This window comes from Lepus europaeus, chromosome X (genome assembly GCF_033115175.1).
Source record: "Lepus europaeus isolate LE1 chromosome X, mLepTim1.pri, whole genome shotgun sequence".
NCBI lineage: Eukaryota > Metazoa > Chordata > Mammalia > Lagomorpha > Leporidae > Lepus > Lepus europaeus.
In genome coordinates, this window is record NC_084850.1 from 42655896 (window position 1) to 42674291 (window position 18396).

Sequence of the window (18396 nt, forward strand, 5' to 3'; positions counted from 1 at the left end):
TTGAATTCATTGCGAAGTGTTATTCTATTGCCAGTGGTACACAATCCCAAACATTACAGCAATAGTTTTCTACCAGGATTCTCTTGGACCTGGGATTTGAGATCTCCATTGCTTAATTCAGAGTTAGTGCCTAGAATTGTACATCTTTAAGATTTTGTTGTATATAGTTTTCCTGAACTATTTCTACTTAATTACAGATGACAAAGTGAATGAATAAGAGGCAAATGCGTATTATAAAAACAACCTAGAAAATACTTAAGCAGACTTTGTTGTGTGTAGATAGGCTTATTCATTCCACAAATATTTATTGAGGTTTCTGCTATGTTCTAGATATATATTTTGACACTGGGAATACAGTAGTAACCACAGGAAACAAAACTCCCTGTATTGTATATTTATAGTATAGTCATTTTCTATAAATCTGATTGTTCTAATCTTACGTGATTAAAAAAAGACCACTGTGGCTTCCAGGAGTTCTCCTTGAATGACTTGGAGTGACACTTTCTTCTAGAATGGTTTTTCCTATTCCAAAAGAGTGACAATATAAGTAATGTTTCTTTTATAGCTTTTTTTTTTCACTTTTGAAATAAGATTTATTGAATTGAAAGGTGGCGAGACAGAGGTAGAGATATTTTCCATCAACTGGCTCACTCCCCAGATGGCCACAACGGCTGAGGCTGGTCCAGGCCAAAGCCAGGAACCTGGAACTCTATCTCAGTTTCTCGTATGAATGACAGGGGTGCAAGTACTTGGGCCATCTTCTGCTGCTTGCCCAGGCACATTAGCAGGGAGCTGGATGGGAAGTGGGGCTGCTGGGACTCTAGCCTGGGCTCTGATATGTGATATGGGCATCTCAACATCTTTTCACTTTAAATCACTTACTATTGGCCAAATTTACAGAAGAAGAAGTTTTCCTAGTGATTAGTGTCATAAATGGCACTTTATTATCATGTTAACTTGGATTTGAGATTTATTTGTAATACTTAGAACCTCTGCTACTTGACCAGTATCATCATTCACATGACAAAGTATACCAGTTCTTCCAGCTAATATATTTTCAGGGACTTCATTTTGTAGTTTTTCTGTTATTCTCTCTCAACCTTTGTGTTATTTCTGTATTTGTTCTCTTATTCCACCAATTTAAAGTGTTGTTTATCTATAAACATTTGGTTGGGCCATAGGAAATTGCCATTTTTATAGGTAAAAATGGTTAATGAATAACAGTTTCTTATGATTCAACCTAATGTACATAAATACATTTATACATAGATACATGTATTTATATTTGACAGGCAGGAAGGAAGAAGAGAAACTAGATGGTGAGCCAAGGATAGTGCTCAGGGGGACACTCAGTATTTATTTCTCAGGCTGAAATGGGAGAGAATGTAAAAGAACCTTAGGAAGGAATTGTCAGAAATATGAAAAGAACCAGGAGAATAATAATGTAGAGGAAACAAAGGGAATGCAGGATATGAAGAAGGATTGAAGAAATAATGTTGCCAACTATCCCAGGAAGGTTCAGAAAGATAAGGATGAAAGAATTTAGTTTGGAATTAGCAATATGGAGGTTTTGGGTACCTTTGTGAGTAGTTTCAATGGAGTGTGGAGGTAGAAGCCAAATTGTTGAGAGAGTTAAGGAGTAAATGAAAAGTGAAGAAATCAAGACAGTAAGTATATATTACCATTCAGAAAGTTTGTCTAGGAGTGAAAATTTGGAGCAGCAGTAAGATACTGCTTAGTACACCCACATCCCATATTGGAGTATCTGGGTTTGAGTCTCATTTCTGCTTCTGATTCCAGCTTCCTGTTAATGTGTACCCTGGGAGGCCGCTGTTGATGGATCAAGTACTTGGGTCCCAGCCACCCATGGGGGAGACCCGGATGGAGTTCCTAATTCCTGGCTTTGGCCTGGTCTGAACCCGCCCTGGCTGTTGCAATCATTTTGGGAGTGAACCAGTGGGTTGAAGATCTCTCTTTGTCTCCTTGTCACTCTGCCATTCAAAATGAAAATAAATTAAAATTTAAGAAGATTAGAAGTTTGGCTAAAAAAGAAGAGGTAGAGAAATAGCTATAACGGGTTTTTGAATCAAGGGAATTCCCCCACCCCGGAATGAGAGAAAACTGAGTGTTTATAGATAGAGTGAAAGGAGCCAGTTGGAGAAGAGGGAAAGGTTGGAATTAGAGGAAAGGTGAGGTATAATTGATGGTATGAGATTCCAGAAGAAAAATGAGGGTATTGTTATTAAGACTAAGTAGAAGGATTTGCTTGTATGGATGGTGAGGGTTTAGGAGATGCCACTTACCTAAGACTAAGGGAAGGAAATAGGGATAGGGCAAGAAAGGGCAAGAATTGTTTTTCCTAAAAAAGTCGAATCGCTTAAAATAGGACATATGTTATACAAGATAGAATTAAGTAGAAGGCTTCAGTAGAGTGTTAGGTGCTTAGGGAGAGAGTGCTGGTTGAAGACAACTGAAAAGATTATTGAGCTTCATTAAAGGCTCAGCTGAAAATGGAGTTCATAAATTTGGAGTGGCACCAATCTATATAGATGGGTGTTTTTCTTTAATTTAAATGTGGGGGAAGAGAAAACAAGTTATAAGATTAATCAGTTTGGATTTTGTTGAGCGAATGGAGCAGAGTGGAAGATGATCAGTAGTGTGGTCTAGTCTAGATAGAGAAGAGAGGGCAGGAGAAGGCTGATAAGCCTGAAAGTGGAGGTTAATGAAGGAATTGAATCTCTTTTACATTGAAGAGTACTAGTAACTGTAGTTAGAGTTGAGAGTATGAGAAAGCTGGAAGAATAGGAAGTTAGAACAAGGAAAGGATGCAAGTAGATCTTGGTAGTGGTTCAGTTCAGGTTGTGACAGAACTTAGTGTGTGGCTGTGGGAGTAGATAACTAAGGTGAAGTGAAGATAATGAGTTATCTGATTTGAGGTCTTAGAGCTGTGAAGCTCAAGTGTCAGGTGGACCATCTTCATAGACACTGATATGTGGAGGTGTTGCTGGCAGGGCACAAGGCAGAGGTTGCTAAGGTCCTCAGTAAATGTGGGTAAATGAGGAATGTGTGATCTGAAAGATAGATGTTTGAGAAGAAAAGTAAAGGGTAATTTAGTTGGATAGTATGGTCTTCAAAGGAGAAAGTGTTTTTATACATGATGGTTTAGAAATAATGTTGAAGATAGATTTTATGTTGTATTCAGAGAACCAAGAGATAGCCAAACTCATGAGAAAAACCGAATGTGGCTCAATGCAATCTGAAATGAGGGTCTTCTGTCTTAGCCTAACAAATCCAGATGACATTACAGTAGCCCGTCACTCATCCACAAGGGATACATTTCAACACTCTTAAGTGGATGCCTGAAACTGCAGATAATACTGAACTCTGCTTTTTTTCATACCTATGATGAAATGTAATTTATAAATTAGGCACAGTAAGAGATTAACATTAGCTAATGATAGAATAATTTAAACAATATACTGTAATAAAAGTTACTTGTGGTCTTTCTCAAAATATCTTTTCTAAAAAAAGATTATTTATTTATTGGTGTATTGATTTATTGATTTATTTACTATGAGAGGCAGAGTTACAGTTAGAGAGAAGGAGAGAGAGAGAGAGGTCTTCCATTTGTTGGTTCACTCCCCAAGTTGCCTCAACAGCCAGAACTGGGCCAACCGAAGCCAGGAGCTAGGGGCTTCTTCTGGATCTCCCGTGTGGATGCAGGGGCCCAAGCACTTGGGGTCATCTTTTTTATTTTTTAAGATTTATTTATTTACTTGAGAGGCAGAGTTACAGAGAGAGAGGTCTTCCATCTGCTGGTTCACTCCCCAAATGGCTGCAACAGCTAGAGCTGGGTCAATCCAAAGCCAGGAGCCAGGAGCTTCTTCGGGTCTCCCATAAAGGTGCAGGGGCCCAAGCACTTGAGCCATCTTTTACTGCTTTCCCAGGCCATCAGTAGGGAGCTGGATCAGAAGTGGAACAGCCAGGACTTGAACTGGTGCCCATATAGGATGCTGGTGCTGCAGGTGGAGGCTTAACCTACTATGCCACAGTGCTGGTCCCTCTCAAAATATCTTACTGACAGTAGATCTTAGCAAGCTCAGCACACAGGTTTTGTTTGTTTGTTTTTTAAATTAAGTCAAGAGCTGTCACCTTCTCACTTAAGGAAGCACTCTATGTCTTCTCTTTGACATATCCAAATTTCCAGCATTACTGTTTACTCTTGCACTTCGGGGCCATTATTAAGTAAAATAAGGGTTCCTGGAACATAGACACCGGGACACCAAAACAGTCCATCTGATAACAAATGTGGCTACTAAATGACTAAATGGCAGGTAGAATTTACAGCATGGATATTCTGGACAAAGGAATGAATAAAGTCCTAGGACGGTGCAGGATGTCGTCACACCACTCACACTCAAGATGTTATCACACCACTCAGAAAGGCATGCAATTTAAAACTTATGAATTGTTTATTCTGGAATTTGATTTCTTTGTATGTTTTTAATTAAATCTGATTCCCTTCTTAAAGTAGGATTCATTTCCGATTATTTATTTTATCAAACAAGAGGGCTTATATTCTATTCCCAACTAGCAGTGGAGAGCTAGGGTAATGCTTACCTCCAGTATTGAAGTGGGGTATGGAAATATATTCAGTGGAAATAGTCTTGTGGTTGTGTGGTGGAGAGGACCAGGATACGATTAGGGTAAGGAGACAGAGAAAACATTCCTTATAGAATATGACCAGGTAGATGCAGTTTATCATGGAAGAAGAGGTTCTGGATGCTGCAGTTGGGAGATTTGAGAAGGATGAGATCAAAGAAAGAGGACAAGGGGCACAGGAAGGTATAGAACACAAGACAGGTGACCTAAGGGGCTTACATTTTAGGAGGTGACTAAGGATAACAGGAATGTGAGAAGTAGAATTTGCTAAAAACTCAATTATTTCTGAAACCTATAGTAACTAATTATTGCCTTCTTATCTTATGGCTTGATCACTCAGCTTAGTCCAGTAAATGAACAGCTTTTTTTAAAAAAGATTTGTTTGAAAAGTAGTGTTGCAGACAGGAAGGGAGAGACCAAGAGGTCTTCCATCTGCTGTTTCACTCCCCAAATGATTGCAAAGGCCAGGGCTGGGCCAGGCTGAAGCTAGGAGCAAGTAGCCTCATCTGGATCTCCTATGGAGCAGGGACACAAAGACTTGAGCCATCTTCCCCTGCTTTCCTCAGCTCATTAACAAGGAGCTAGATTTGGAGTGGAGCAGCTGGGACATGAATCGATACCCATAAGGGATGCCAACATCACAGGTGGTGGTTTTACCTGTTGTACTACAATGCCAGTCTCCAGTATTTTAAAAATTCATTATTTTCACATTTCAGTGCTTTTGGTTTCTGGATGATCTGTTGAGCCTGTCAGTAATGAAATCTTTTTTGTTGAAAAATTTTGCATGGAAAAAGCCTCATAAATCCACTGTAACTTTATTATTTTTGTTTTGGAGTATTTTTCAAATTTTGTCTTATTGATTTATCATTTTCTATATAATTACAAATGTGATGGGCATAAATTTAAAAATCAATACAAAATTAACATTGCATAACAATTTCATGTTTTCACAGCCTTCATAATATTTTTCCAGTGACGCCCTAGTTTGTGGTACTGTAACTTATTTAATTATTTCCTTATTTCTAATTTGTTTCTGTTGTAGGAGTGGATAACTGTCTTGAACATCTTAATAATACATTTTTTTGTTGTTTTTCTCCCTCAGTGTAGTATTATTGAGAGTCTGAAAGAGCTACTGCAGAATTGGTTGTTGTGGCTTTCTAAGGACATCCACGTGAAACCTGGACAGGACAGTCCTCTGTGAGTTGTCTTGTAACCCCCCATAACAGCTGATCTGTATAAAATGATTGCATATTGAGTTTAATAGTGTTTAATGAGACCTACTTGTTATTTCCTCAGAATTCTGAAAGAAAGATTAATTCTCCAAATTTCTATAATGTAAATCAGAAAGCAAACCTTGATCTTTAATGTGACTTGCAAGAGTTAACACAGAGGGGCTAGCACTATGGCTTAGTAGCTTAAGCCTCCGCCTGTGGTGCCAGCATCCCATGTGGGCGCCAATTCATGTCCTGGCTACTTCTTTTCCGAACCAGCTCTCTGCTTATGGCCTGGGAAAGCAATGGGAGATGGCTCAAGTGCTTGGGCCCCAGCCCCTGCATGGGAGACCCAGAAGCAGCTCCTGGCTCGTAACTTCGAATCAGCTCAGCTCCCACTGTTGCGGCCGTTTTTGGAGTGAACCAGCAGATGGAAGACCTTTCTCTGTCTCGCCCTCTCTCTGTAACTATTTCTCAAATAAATAAAATCTTATAAAAACAATTAATATAGAAAAACACTGATGGGGCTGCCACTGTGGCATAGAAGGTTAAGCTTCTGCCTACGGGATATGGGATATGGGCGCTGGTTCAAGTCCCTGCTGCTCCACTTCCAATCCAGCTCGCTGCTAATGCACCTGGGAAAGCAACAGAAGATGACCCAAGTACTTGGGACCCCTGCACCCATGTGAGAGACAAAGAAGCAGCTCCTTGCTCATGGCTTCAGTCTGGCCCAGTTCTGACTATTGTGGCCATTTGGGGAATGAACCAGCAGATGGAAGATCTCTCTCTGTCTCTTTCTCTCCTCTCTGTATCTCTGCCTTTCAAATAAATTAGATTTTTTCCATTTCAAATAAATTAGATATTAAAAAAAGAAAAACACTGGAGAGCTGAGGTTAGAATTTGCAACTTTGACTTTCCTTCATTTTAACTCACTTAAAATGTATTCTTAAGGGGTGGCACTGTGGCTTAGTGGGTTAAAGCCCTGGCCTGCAGCATCGCCATCCCATTTGGTCACTGGTTTGAGTCCTGGCTGCTCTACTTCCTATCCAGCTCACTGCTAATGTGCCTGGGAAAGCAGCAGAGGATTTATTAAAAATGCTTTCCATTTGGGGAGTGAACCAACAGAGGGAAAACCTTTCTCTCTGTCTCTCTCTCACTGTCTGTAACTCTGCCTGTCAAATAAATAAAATTTAAAAAGTATCCTTATATATGTAAAAGTGAATTTTGATGATGGATAGGAAAATCTGTAAGGTATCTTTGCTGTACAACTTTGTTTTTATGTTCTTGTGATGTATTTTGGCTATATGTATTAATTTATTTTGACTTTGGAATTTTTTTTATAAAGGACTTATTCACTCATTTATTTGAGGGGCAGACTTACAGAGAAAGGGAGAGACAGAGTGAGAGAGAGAGAGATCTTCCATCTACTGCTTCACTCCCTAAATGGCTACAATGGCTGGGCCTGGGCCAGGCTGAAGCCAGGAGCCTGGCGCTCTATCCAGGTCTCCCATGTGGGTGGTAGTGGCCCAAGTATTTGGGCCATCTTCTGCTGCCTTCCCAGGCACATTAGCAGGGAGCAAGATGGGAAGTGGAGCATCCAGGACTTGAACTGGCACTCGAATGGGAGCCTGGCTTAACCCACTGAACCACAACGCCAGCCCCTACTTTGGAATTTTATAAAATGGCCTGAATTTCTGCTAAATGTGAACTTCACCCTCGAAATGAGAGTAAAAGACTGAATTTCAAGGAACACATAATCACGTTGATTTGACTTGTTCTCCCTAAAAATCTTTGGTATTTCCTCTTTTCTGTTATTAACTATGTTATTTTGTCATTTAAAAAGTTTCATATTATAGAAAATTGCAAATATAATCAAAGGAAGATAAAAGTACAGTGTTACCCCTATGTATTAATTGAGCTTCAACAGTTATTAACTCATGGTAGACCTTTTTAAAATCTATAACACACACCCTTTTACCTTCCCCTTGGATTGCTTTAAGCAAAGCTCAGACACCAATTTTAAATGTAAAAAAAAAGGTTCTATTATACCAAAAAAAATTAGTAGTTCTTTGTATTTCCAAATGTATAACCCATGTTCAAATTTCTCTTAACTTCAGCTGTGAACAGCTGGCGGGTAGTTTAAGAGTAGCCCAGACTCAGTTTTCTATATGTTCTTATCCCTTTAGTGATCTACATTGACAGGGAAATGAAGAAAGAAACTGCTTGAGGGTAGCCTGGAAAATGGTTTTTAATTTGTCATATTATTATAACATTTTCTTGCATGATCATATACAAGATGGAACATTCCTGAGCAATGAAAATATGTTGTAAAGATGAGCTTCTCTACCAAAGTATAGTCTTTAGGCCAGCAGCATCAGTATCACCCAAGAACTTTTTAGAGATGCAAATTATCAGGTTCTGTCCTAAATCTACTGAAACACTGGAGGTGAGGCCTAGTAACTGTGTGTAATACTTAAATAATTCTGGTGCACACTGAAGTTTGAGAAGTGTTATTGTATTTTTTTTTTTAATTTATTTGACAGGTAGAGTTAGAGAGAGAGAGAGAGAGAGAGAAAGGTCTTCCTTCTGCTGGTTCACTCCCCAAATGGCCGCTACGGCTGGCATTGAGCTGATCTGAACCCAGGAGCCAGGTGCTTCTTCCTGGTCTCCCATGTGGGTGCAGAACCCAAGCACTTGGGCCATCCTCCACTGCACTCCCGGGCCACAGCAGAGAGCTGGACTGGAAGAGGATCAACTGGGACTAGAACTGGTGCCCATATGGGATGCTGGCGCCACAGGCAGAGGATTAACCAAGTGAGCCACAGCGCCGGCTGAGAAGTGCTATTGTAAAGAAATTCTACTTAACTGCTTAACTTCTTCCACCTAAATTCTGTTAAGAATAATGTGTTTTCATTTATAATCTGGCCAAGTTGCAATGTAAAGTCTGAGGCACCCCTTAAATAGGTGCTTACAATGTGTGTATTGTCTTTCCCCAAATCCTGGGGTTCTTCTTTATTAATACCATAAATTAAGGGAGAACATTTAAAAAGGAGCTCTGCTTTCTAAAATTCTTCTTTTTTTCCCAAGATTTTTATTTTTATTTATTTGAAAGGCAGAGTTATAGAAAGAGGTAGAAACAGAGAGGGAGGTCTTCCATACACTCCTTCACTTCCCAAAAGGTGGCAATGATTGGAACTGGGTCAGGCCAAAGCCAGGAACCAGGAGCTTCTTTTAGGTTTCCCATTTGGGTGCAGGGGCCCAAGCACTTGGGCCATCCATTGCTGCTTTCCCAGGTGCATTAGCAGGGAGTTGGATTGGAAATGGAGCAGCTGGGACTGGAACCAGCGCCCATATGGGATGGCTGTGTCACTGTGCCGGTCCTTCTAAAATTCTTTTTTTTTTTTTTTTAAGATTTTATTTATTTGAGAGGTAGAGTTACAGACAGTGAGAGGCAGAGACAGAGAGAGGTCTTCATCCACTGGTTCACTACCCAGATGGCTGCAACGGCGGGAGCTGTGCCAATCTGAAGCCAGGAGCCAGGTGCTTCTTCCCGGTCTCCCACACGGGTGCTCAGGGGCCCAAGGACCTGGGCCATCTTCTACTGCTTTCCTAGGACACAGCAGAGAAGTGGATTGGAAGAGGGGCAGCCGGGACTAGAACCAGCGCCCATATGGGATGCCGGCGCCACAAGCAGAGGATTAACCTACTGCGCCATGGTGCCTGCCCCTAAAATTCTTTTTTTTTTTTTTTTTGACAGGTTGAGTGGATAGTGAGAGAGAGAGAGACAGAGAGAAAGGTCTTCCTTTTTGCCGTTGGTTCACCCTCCAATGGCCGCTGCGGCCGGCTCATCGAGTTGATCTGAAGCCAGGAGCCAGGTGCTTCTCCTGGTCTCCCATGCGGGTGCAGGGCCCAAGGACTTGGGCCATCCTCCACTGCCTTCCCTGGCCATAGCAGAGAGCTGGCCTGGAAGAGGGGTAACTGGGATAGAATCCGGCGCCCCAACCGGGACTAGAACCTGGTGTGCCGGTGCTGCAAGGTGGAGGATTAGCCTGTTAAGCCACGGCGCCGTCCAGAATACTTGTTTTTCTAATATATATCTTTCACTTAAAGATTTCCCTAATTGAGGAGTGTTAGATTTTAATGCCTAGCAATTACTAGAAGCTATGGTGACTACTGTGATCTGTGAACGTTGATAACATGATCTAATGTCTGTCTCGAGTTTATCATTTTTTTTTTGTCTGATATTTACTAGTAGAGTCTAGCTGCTGAAGATATTCTATGAATTGATCTTAAAGGTTCCCTAGAGTGCAAAGTGTAGTTTTATGATTAATCACTATGTTTATTTTTTATAAAAAAATTAATTATACATTGGAGCACTGATAGTTTTTGAAATCCTTACCAGTATTTTATATATTATCCAGTTTTAGCTTGGGTGTTTTGAGCATTTTTGCTCCTCTGGATCTGAATGTTATGGTTTCTTATTGCAGAGAGACATCGTTGTGTGAATCCATGAACTCTGTGTTTAAACTCGTTCACTATGTAGGGTGGCTGTCCACTATTGGCATGCGCTTGGAGAGCAACAGTACTTTCTTGATGCACTTTATTTTGGATTTCTTTGAGACGGTAGTATACATTTCATTTTCCCTATATTGATTTTTGTGATGGCTGTCCATAGGCATGTTATTTAAATCTTATGTGCAAACATTAAGGTAGGCTATGATCTTATTTGCATAGTTCAAATAACCTTACATTTTGAAGTTAATGATTGTATTCTTGCCTGAGTAACAGATTTCATCAAACAAAATGGAAAACAAACGCACTACTTTTTATGCCCAGGTATCACTTTAATAGATATTGACCTGAATAAATCTGGCCCTAGGCAGAAATCTGTTTCTGGTATCACTTTTTGTTTTATCTATTTTACATCCCCAACTCCTGGCAAAAACTGAAAGTATCTTCTTGTTTCTTCAGGTCTCTACTCCTGCCTTTCAACCACGTTATTCCTCTTGGTACCTTATACCTTTATGATTCTATTCTTGTTCTAGTGTTCTATAGTATTTAACCTGTACAGAACTACAAAACTATTATCCAGGAAGTACCCATTAATATCCCACTTTTCCTGGCTTCCTCTTTTCACTAATATCTGGTTTTCTTATATGATGTATTTGTTTGGAAGAATACTCAGTTGTTTTACAGGTTGACAGGTAACTGATATGATAAGTAGTTACGGTACTTAAGGCCAAAGGAATATTCCCTTCCTCTACCCTATCACCTCAACACCAGTCCCCAGAAAGAATGATTTTATTATTGGTCTTCTAGAAATAATGCTGTATGGTAGGATTAATGTTTGGTGAAGTTTATTTTAAGCAGGAGTTGGTCAGGTCCAAACAAATGTTATATTATTACTTATTTTATACTGATGATTCTTTGGCTGAACTTGGTTGCAGAGTTCTGGGGAGGAATCCACATACTGATGCTGTCATTTTTCCCCAAAGGCATGTGACATATATTTAATTTATAACCTTCCATTGGTGGTGTTGTTTCCTCGTGCGATCTTCTATTCTGCACTCTTCACCCTGGATGCCAGTATCCTGAACCAACTCTGTTATATTATGCACAGGTACAAAGCTTTATTTTTAAGCACTTTATTAATTAGTATATCATAATTCTGTCTTCATCCTTCAACTATAATATGGTAAAAATTCCTCTTCATTTTCTGTTGGGGCCTGTGGAAATATGAAGCATGGTTTTCTTTTGGGCATGACACTCCAATGTGGGATTGTGCTAGTTGTGTCATGTTTAAATCCTCCACTGCTTAAGATATGGAATCTTAAAAAATATAGTTAATGACCTTTTGACCAATAGAGCTGTTGCACTCATCATTGTTAATTCTAATTGCTGTGTCTTAAAAAAGTTAGTCTTGGGGCTGGTGTTGTGGCATAGTGGGTAAAGCTGTTGCCTGTGATGCCAGCATCCCGTATGGGCACCAATTCATGTTTTGACTGCCCCATTTCTGATCCAGTTCCCTGCTGATATTCTGGGAAAGCAGCAGTAGAAGCCCCAAGTCCTTGGGCCCCTGCCACTGACATGGGAAACCTGGAAGAAGCTCCTGGCTTTGGCCTGGCCTAGCCCTGGCCATTGAGGCCATCTGGGGAGTAAACCAGCAGATAGAAGATATCTCTCTCTCTCTTTCTCTCTTTGTAACTCTTTCAGATAAATAAATAAATCTTAAAAAAATCATTTGCTGACAAATGCTTCTCTTATAAAAATGTTTTGTAGGAAATAAAAGGAAATGTTTCTAATTATGTGAAACTTTTAAAGTATTATTTCTGATCTCCTGTAGTTCTTTTACTTGTGAACTGACATTACTCTTTTCAATCCACAAATATAGATCCTTTTGGCATAACATGTTAGACTATGTCAAGGTTAAAATATTTAAAAACTACTTAAAAATAGTTCTCAGGCAAGAAAATAATTACATTTCTTTTTTTTTTTTTTAACTCACAAATGCCCTTTTAGTATCTTATTTTATTTTTATTTTTTAAAAAGATTTATTTATTTACTTGAAAGTCAGAGTTACACAGAGGAAAGGAGGAGAGGCAGAGAGAGAGAAAGGTCTTCCATCTGCTCGTTCACTCCTCAGATGGCTGCAACGGCCAGAGCTGTGCCGATCCGAAGCCAGGAGCCAGGAGCTTCCTCCAGGTCTCCCACGCGGGTGTAGGGGCCCAAGGACTTGGGCCATCTTCTACTGCTATCCCAGGCCATAACAGAGAGCTGGATGGGAAATGGAGCAGCCAGGACTCAAACCGGCACCCGTATGGGATGCCTTCACAGCAGACAGTGGCTTTACCCTCTGCGACACAGTGCTGGCCCCAAAATAATTACATTTCTAAATTTCTCCTTTTTCCTTTCTATTTGTTCATTTGTTCTGTGTTTCTTAAGAAAGTGCATTCCTGGGGCAGGAATTGGACATAGCAGTTAAGATGTCAGTTGGGACACCTGCTACATCTCCTGTTTGAGTGCCCAGGTTCAGATTGCAGCTCTGCTTCCAATTCTGGCTTCCTAGTAATGTGCAGCCTGGAATGCAGCAGGTGATGGGTTAAGTAAATTTGGGTCCTTAACACCCATGTGGGAAGATTCAGATTGAGCCCAGTACTGGCTATTGTAGACATTTAAAGAGTGAAGCACAAGATGGAAGATCTGTCTCTACCTATCTGCCTTACAAATATATAAAAAGAAAATGCTCTCTCTCAGTGACTGACTGCTTTTGAGCCTCTATTATTTATTTATTTATTTGAGAGACATCCAGAGAAAGATGAAATTCCCATCTGCTGGTTCACTTCCCAAATATTTGCAACAGCAGGGATTGGGCCAGACTAAAGCTGGGAGCCAGAAACTCAGTCCAGATCTCCCATCTGGGTGAAAGAGACCCAGCTACTTGAGCCATCATCTGCAACCTCCCAAGGTATACATTAGGAGGAAGCTGGAATTGGGAGTAGAGCAAGACTTAAACCCAGGTACTCTGATATGAGATGTTATCATCCCAAGAGACTTTCTGCTAGGCAAATGCCTACCCCCTATTGATGTTTTGATATTGAAATATTAAAAACACTTCTTTTATTGTTTTTTCTTTTCTGTTGAGGTATAATTTACATGTACTCTTGTATACATCTTAAATGTACAACTCAGTTTGGAACTTGTATTGCTTTTTATTCATTCAGGAGAATGTACCACAAAAGGATCAATACCTTAATTAGACAACTGGGTATTTGTGTATATGCACAATTGCATATAATTACATTTAACATATACATTATTTTACATTTCAAAGGTATTACATTCTAAGTCATGTTAAATGTTTCATCCTATTGTTCTTTCTATAGGTATCATAAAAATTTGACTGCTGCAAAGAAAAATGAATTGATACAAAAGGTAAAAATGATAAATTTCTGTATTAAATTACCTTTTTTTAAAAATATTTATTTATTTGAAAGAGTTACAGAGAGAGGGAGACATACACAGAGAGAGGGAGAGAGAGAGAGGGAGAGAGAATGAATATCTTCATCCACTGAGTCACTCCCCAAATGGCTGCAATTGCCAGGGCTGGGCCAGGCTGAAGCCAAGAACTTCATCCGGATCTCCAATTTGAGTGCAGTGGCCCAAGCACTTGGGTCATCCTCTGCTGCTTTTCCAGGCTTGTTAGCAGGGAACTGGATTGGAAGTGGAGCAGCTGGGACTTGAGCTAACACCCATATGGAATGCTGGCACTGCATATAGTGGCTTTACCCAGCATGCCACAGTTATTTAAAAATTAAATATTTATATATATGACATGTTGAGAATAAGAAGGAAAGGGAGAATAGTTGGTAATGACAATTTTGTTTCTTTCCCACCAGGCAAAATCAAAGCTAAGTTTCAGCAGCAAGACCTATAAGGAGTTTAACTGCTGTTTGACAACCATGGTTGGTTGTCTGTGGACATCCAAGCCCTTCAAGAAGGGAATACGTTTCAGCCCTGAAACCATTGAAAAACTTGGAGTAGAAGAGCATAAAAAGAGTTTGAATTTAGTCTACCACTCTTCTCTGTTGAGTTATGCTGTTACCTTCTTGCTACAGGTAAGGGTATTTAAAAGATTTTAGATTTTATATAATAATACTGTAACAGCTAAAATAGAAATGCCATAGATTTATGTCAGATTTGCAAGACACGTGTTCAGTTACTTTTTAAAATTTATTTATTTGAAAGACAGAGTTAAAGTGCAAGAAGGGGGTGGAGGGACAGAGAGGAGGTATCCATCTTCTATCCACTGGTTCACTCCCTACATGGCTGCAATGATTGAGACTGAGTGAGATAAAAGCCAAGAGCCTGGAACTCCATCCAGGTCTCCCATGAGGGTGACAGGGGTCCAAGTACTTGAGCCATCTACCACTGCTTTCCCAGGTTCATTAGTAGGCAGCTGAATTGGAAGCAGAGCAACCAGGATCCAAAACAGTGTTCGTATGCCCACGTTGCATTCAGTGGTTTAGCCTGCTATGCCACAATGCCAACCCATTATTATTTTTTTTGAAAGATTTATTTATTTATTTATTTGAAAGTTAGCGTTAACGCAGAGAGAGAAGGAGAGGCAGAGAGAGAGAGAGGTCTTCCATCCGCTGGTTCATTCTCCAGTTGGCCTCAATGGCTGGACCTGTGCTGATCCGGAGCCAGGAGCTTCTTCTGGGTCTCTTATGCAGGTGCAGGGGCCCAAGGACTTGGGCCATCTTCTGCTGCTTTCCCAGGCCATAGCAGAGAGCTGGATTGGAAGTGGAGCAGCCAGGACATGAACCGGTGCCCATATGGGATGTCGGCACTGCAGGTGGCAGCTTTACCTGCTATGCCACAACGCTGCCCCCCCCCCCAATTATTTTTTTTTAAGTGCTAACTAAAATTGGTGTTTCTGCTTGGCTCTGGAGATTCAGTTAAGTAAGTGTCTTCTAAGAAAACATGGGCTTGTAGCAGATATTGACTTGTAAATAAATTACTATAATACAGTGAGGTGAAGTGAGAAAATGTGCAGTTGTTGGAAAAATGGAAGGGCGATTGGTTCACCTCTGCTTGGGAAGGAGGAGTGCCACGTAAGGAAAGGCTTCAAAGAAATAGAATCTCTCATAAAATTCTTGACAAGATGGAAAATGTAGCCTCAACAATACTAAAATCAGAATCAAGGTAAAGATTGCTGACTGAATGAATTAATATCAGTATGCTGGTGGTCAGCAGTGGTAAAAGGGGAATCTTTTTTTTTTAATTTGTATTTATTTATTTGAAAGGTAGAGTTATAGAGAGGAGGGTGGGGATGGGGGGGAGGGAGGGAGGGAGGGAGCATGTGAGTAATTGCACACTTCTATCAACTAATTCACTCCCCAAATGGCTACAACTGCCAGGGCCAGGACAGGCCCAAAACTCCATACAGGTCTCCCACATGGGTGCAGGGACCCAAGTACTTGGACCATCCTTCACTGCTTTCTCAGGTGCATTAGCAGGGAGCTGGATTGGAAGTAGAGCAACTGGGGCACAACCTGGTACTCATATGGGATGCTGGTATCACAGGCAGCGGATTAACTTGCTGCACTGCAACATCAGTCTCCAGGGGATTTTTTTTTTGAAGATGTGTTCATTTATTTATTTGAAAGAGCACACGTGAGAGATATCTTCTGTCTGCTGATTGATTCTCCAAATGCCTACAACAGCTGGGGCCAGGCTGATCTGAAGCCAGAAGCCTGGAACTCCAACCGTGTCACCCACATGGGTAGCAGAGGACCAAGTACTTGGGCCATCTTTTGCTGCTTTCCCAGGTGCATTTTCAATGAGCTGGTTTGGAAGTGGAACAGCCAGAAGTGGAACCAGCACTTCCATATGGGATGAGAATATTGTAAGCAGCAGCTTAATCTGTTGTGCCACAACACCTGCCCTGGGATAGGAGTGCCTGAGGAGTGTCCTTTTCTTTTTTAAAGAGATTTATTTGAAAGGCAGAGTTACAGAGAGGCAGAAACAGAGACAGCAAGGTCTTCCATCCACTGGGTCACTCCCCAGATGGCCTCAACTGCTAGAGCTGCACCGATCTGGAGCTGCACTGATCCAAAGCCAGGTGCCAGGCGCTTCTTCCGGGTCTCCCACACAGGTGCGGGGGCCCAGGAACTTGGGCCATCTTCTACTGCTTTCCCAGGGCATAGCAGAGAGCTGGATCAAAAGTAGAGCAGCTGGGATTCAAACCAGTGCCTATATGGGATGCCAGCACTACAGGCAGTGACTTTACCTGCTATGGCACAACACCAGCCCCACTGAGGGGTATCTTTTTTTTTTTAAAGATTTATTTATTTGAAAGTCAGAGTTACACAGAGAGAGAAGGAGAGGCAGGGAGGGAGGGAGGGAGGGAGAGAGAGAGAGAGAGAGAGAGAGAGAGAGAGAGAAAGAAGTCTTCCATCCGATGGTTCACTCCTCAATTGGTCGCAACAGCCGGAGCTGTGCCGATCCAAAGCCAGGAGCCAGGAGCTTCTTCCAGGTCTCCCACATGGGTGCAGGGACCCAAGGACCTGGGACATCTACTGCCTTCCCAGGCCATAGCAGAGAGCTGGACGGGAAGATGAGCGGCCAGGACCAGAACCGGCGCCCAAATGGGATGCTGGCGCTTCAGGCCAGGGCAGTAACCTGCTGTACCACAGCGCTGGCCCCTGAGCGGTATCCTTTTAAGACATTATCCTCAGCCCTGTCATTTTCAGCATTATCAGTGACTTGAAGAAAACCTCAAGGAGTATGTATGTTAAATGCTTGAATGGCACAACAGGGTGAGAGTACAAATACCCTGAAAAAAACAAATACCTGGAATATTGAGAAATGTAACAATTCTAAAGAAATCTAAAAATGAAGAAAAATATGTAGAGTGGAAAAACAATCATTGAATCAATGTTTAATAAATGCATATAGGGGCCGATGCTGTGGCATAGTAGGTTAAGCCTCTGCCTGCAGCACCAGCATCCCATATGGACACCGGTTTGAGTCCCTGCTGCTCCACTTCAGATCCAGCTCCCCGCTGGTGGTCTGGGAAGGCAGTGGAGGATGGCCCAAGTGCTCAGGCCCCTCCTCCCATGTGGGAGGCCCAGAGGAAGCTTCTGGCTTTGGGTCGACCCAGCTCTGGCCGTTGTGGCCATTTGGGGAGTAAACCAGCAATGGAAGACCTCTCTCTCTCTCTCTCTCTTCCTCCTCTCTGTGACTCTGCCTTTTAAGTAAAAGTCGAAAATAAATAAATGTGTACTACACAAAGACTAAGCAAAGGTACCATGAAAATTAAAAAAATATACATGCATGTCGTTTACTAGGCACTGTAGTGAACAAGACATATGTGAATGTTACCTTCGTAGAGCTTACAGTTTAGTCAGAGAGGCAGCCATCAAACAGTTTTCTTAGAATAAAGCATGAGTAATGTAATTGGGAAAGTATAACGGAAAATGAAAAAATATAAAGGGCTGCTAAGTTCAAATTTTGTAGCAGTGATGCTAATCAGTTTTGAAGGATGCAGGTGAACTTGCCAAGACAGAAGCAGAATTCACAGAAAAGCACAAAGATGCAGAGCCGATTGTCAGAACGAGGGCAGCAGATTTTCCTGTGGAGGGCTAGGCTGTAAATATTTTAGGTTTTACAGAACCTGTAGTCTTTACCAAGACAGCTTAACCTTGCTGTTGTAGTATGAGTATAGGTGCTGTGTAAACAAAGAGGCATATTTGCGTTTTAATAAAAGTTTATTTGCAAAAACAGGTACAGGACTGGCTTTGGGCCATGATTAGCTGACGCTTATGTTAGACTAGAGCCTGCTTGGTTTGGGGCACTTGACATATGAGGGGACTTCAAAAAGTTCATGGAAAATGCATGATATGAAAAGAGCTTTGCATGGATTTTAGAAGTTTTGCACCACAATAAGTTTAAGTCTATCGTCCTTGAACTTTCTGAAGTACCCTTATGTAATAGTTCTGATATACTACAGGGTCAAGAA

At 41.2% G+C, this 18396-nt stretch overlaps 1 protein-coding gene across 4 annotated transcripts in view; it reads left to right on the forward strand.

Moving 5' to 3' along the window:
* CENPI (centromere protein I) overlaps nucleotides 1–18396 on the forward strand; it is a 71174-nt gene that overhangs the window by 22585 nt on the left and 30193 nt on the right. For all 4 annotated transcript variants that reach the window (XM_062184030.1, XM_062184028.1, XM_062184027.1 and 1 more), the window contains exons 15-19: nucleotides 5765–5859; nucleotides 10361–10496; nucleotides 11369–11493; nucleotides 13757–13805; nucleotides 14270–14488. In XM_062184030.1, coding sequence (XP_062040014.1) covers nucleotides 5765–5859; nucleotides 10361–10496; nucleotides 11369–11493; nucleotides 13757–13805; nucleotides 14270–14488 — 624 coding nt within the window. The remainder of the gene's footprint in view (nucleotides 1–5764; nucleotides 5860–10360; nucleotides 10497–11368; nucleotides 11494–13756; nucleotides 13806–14269; nucleotides 14489–18396) is intronic.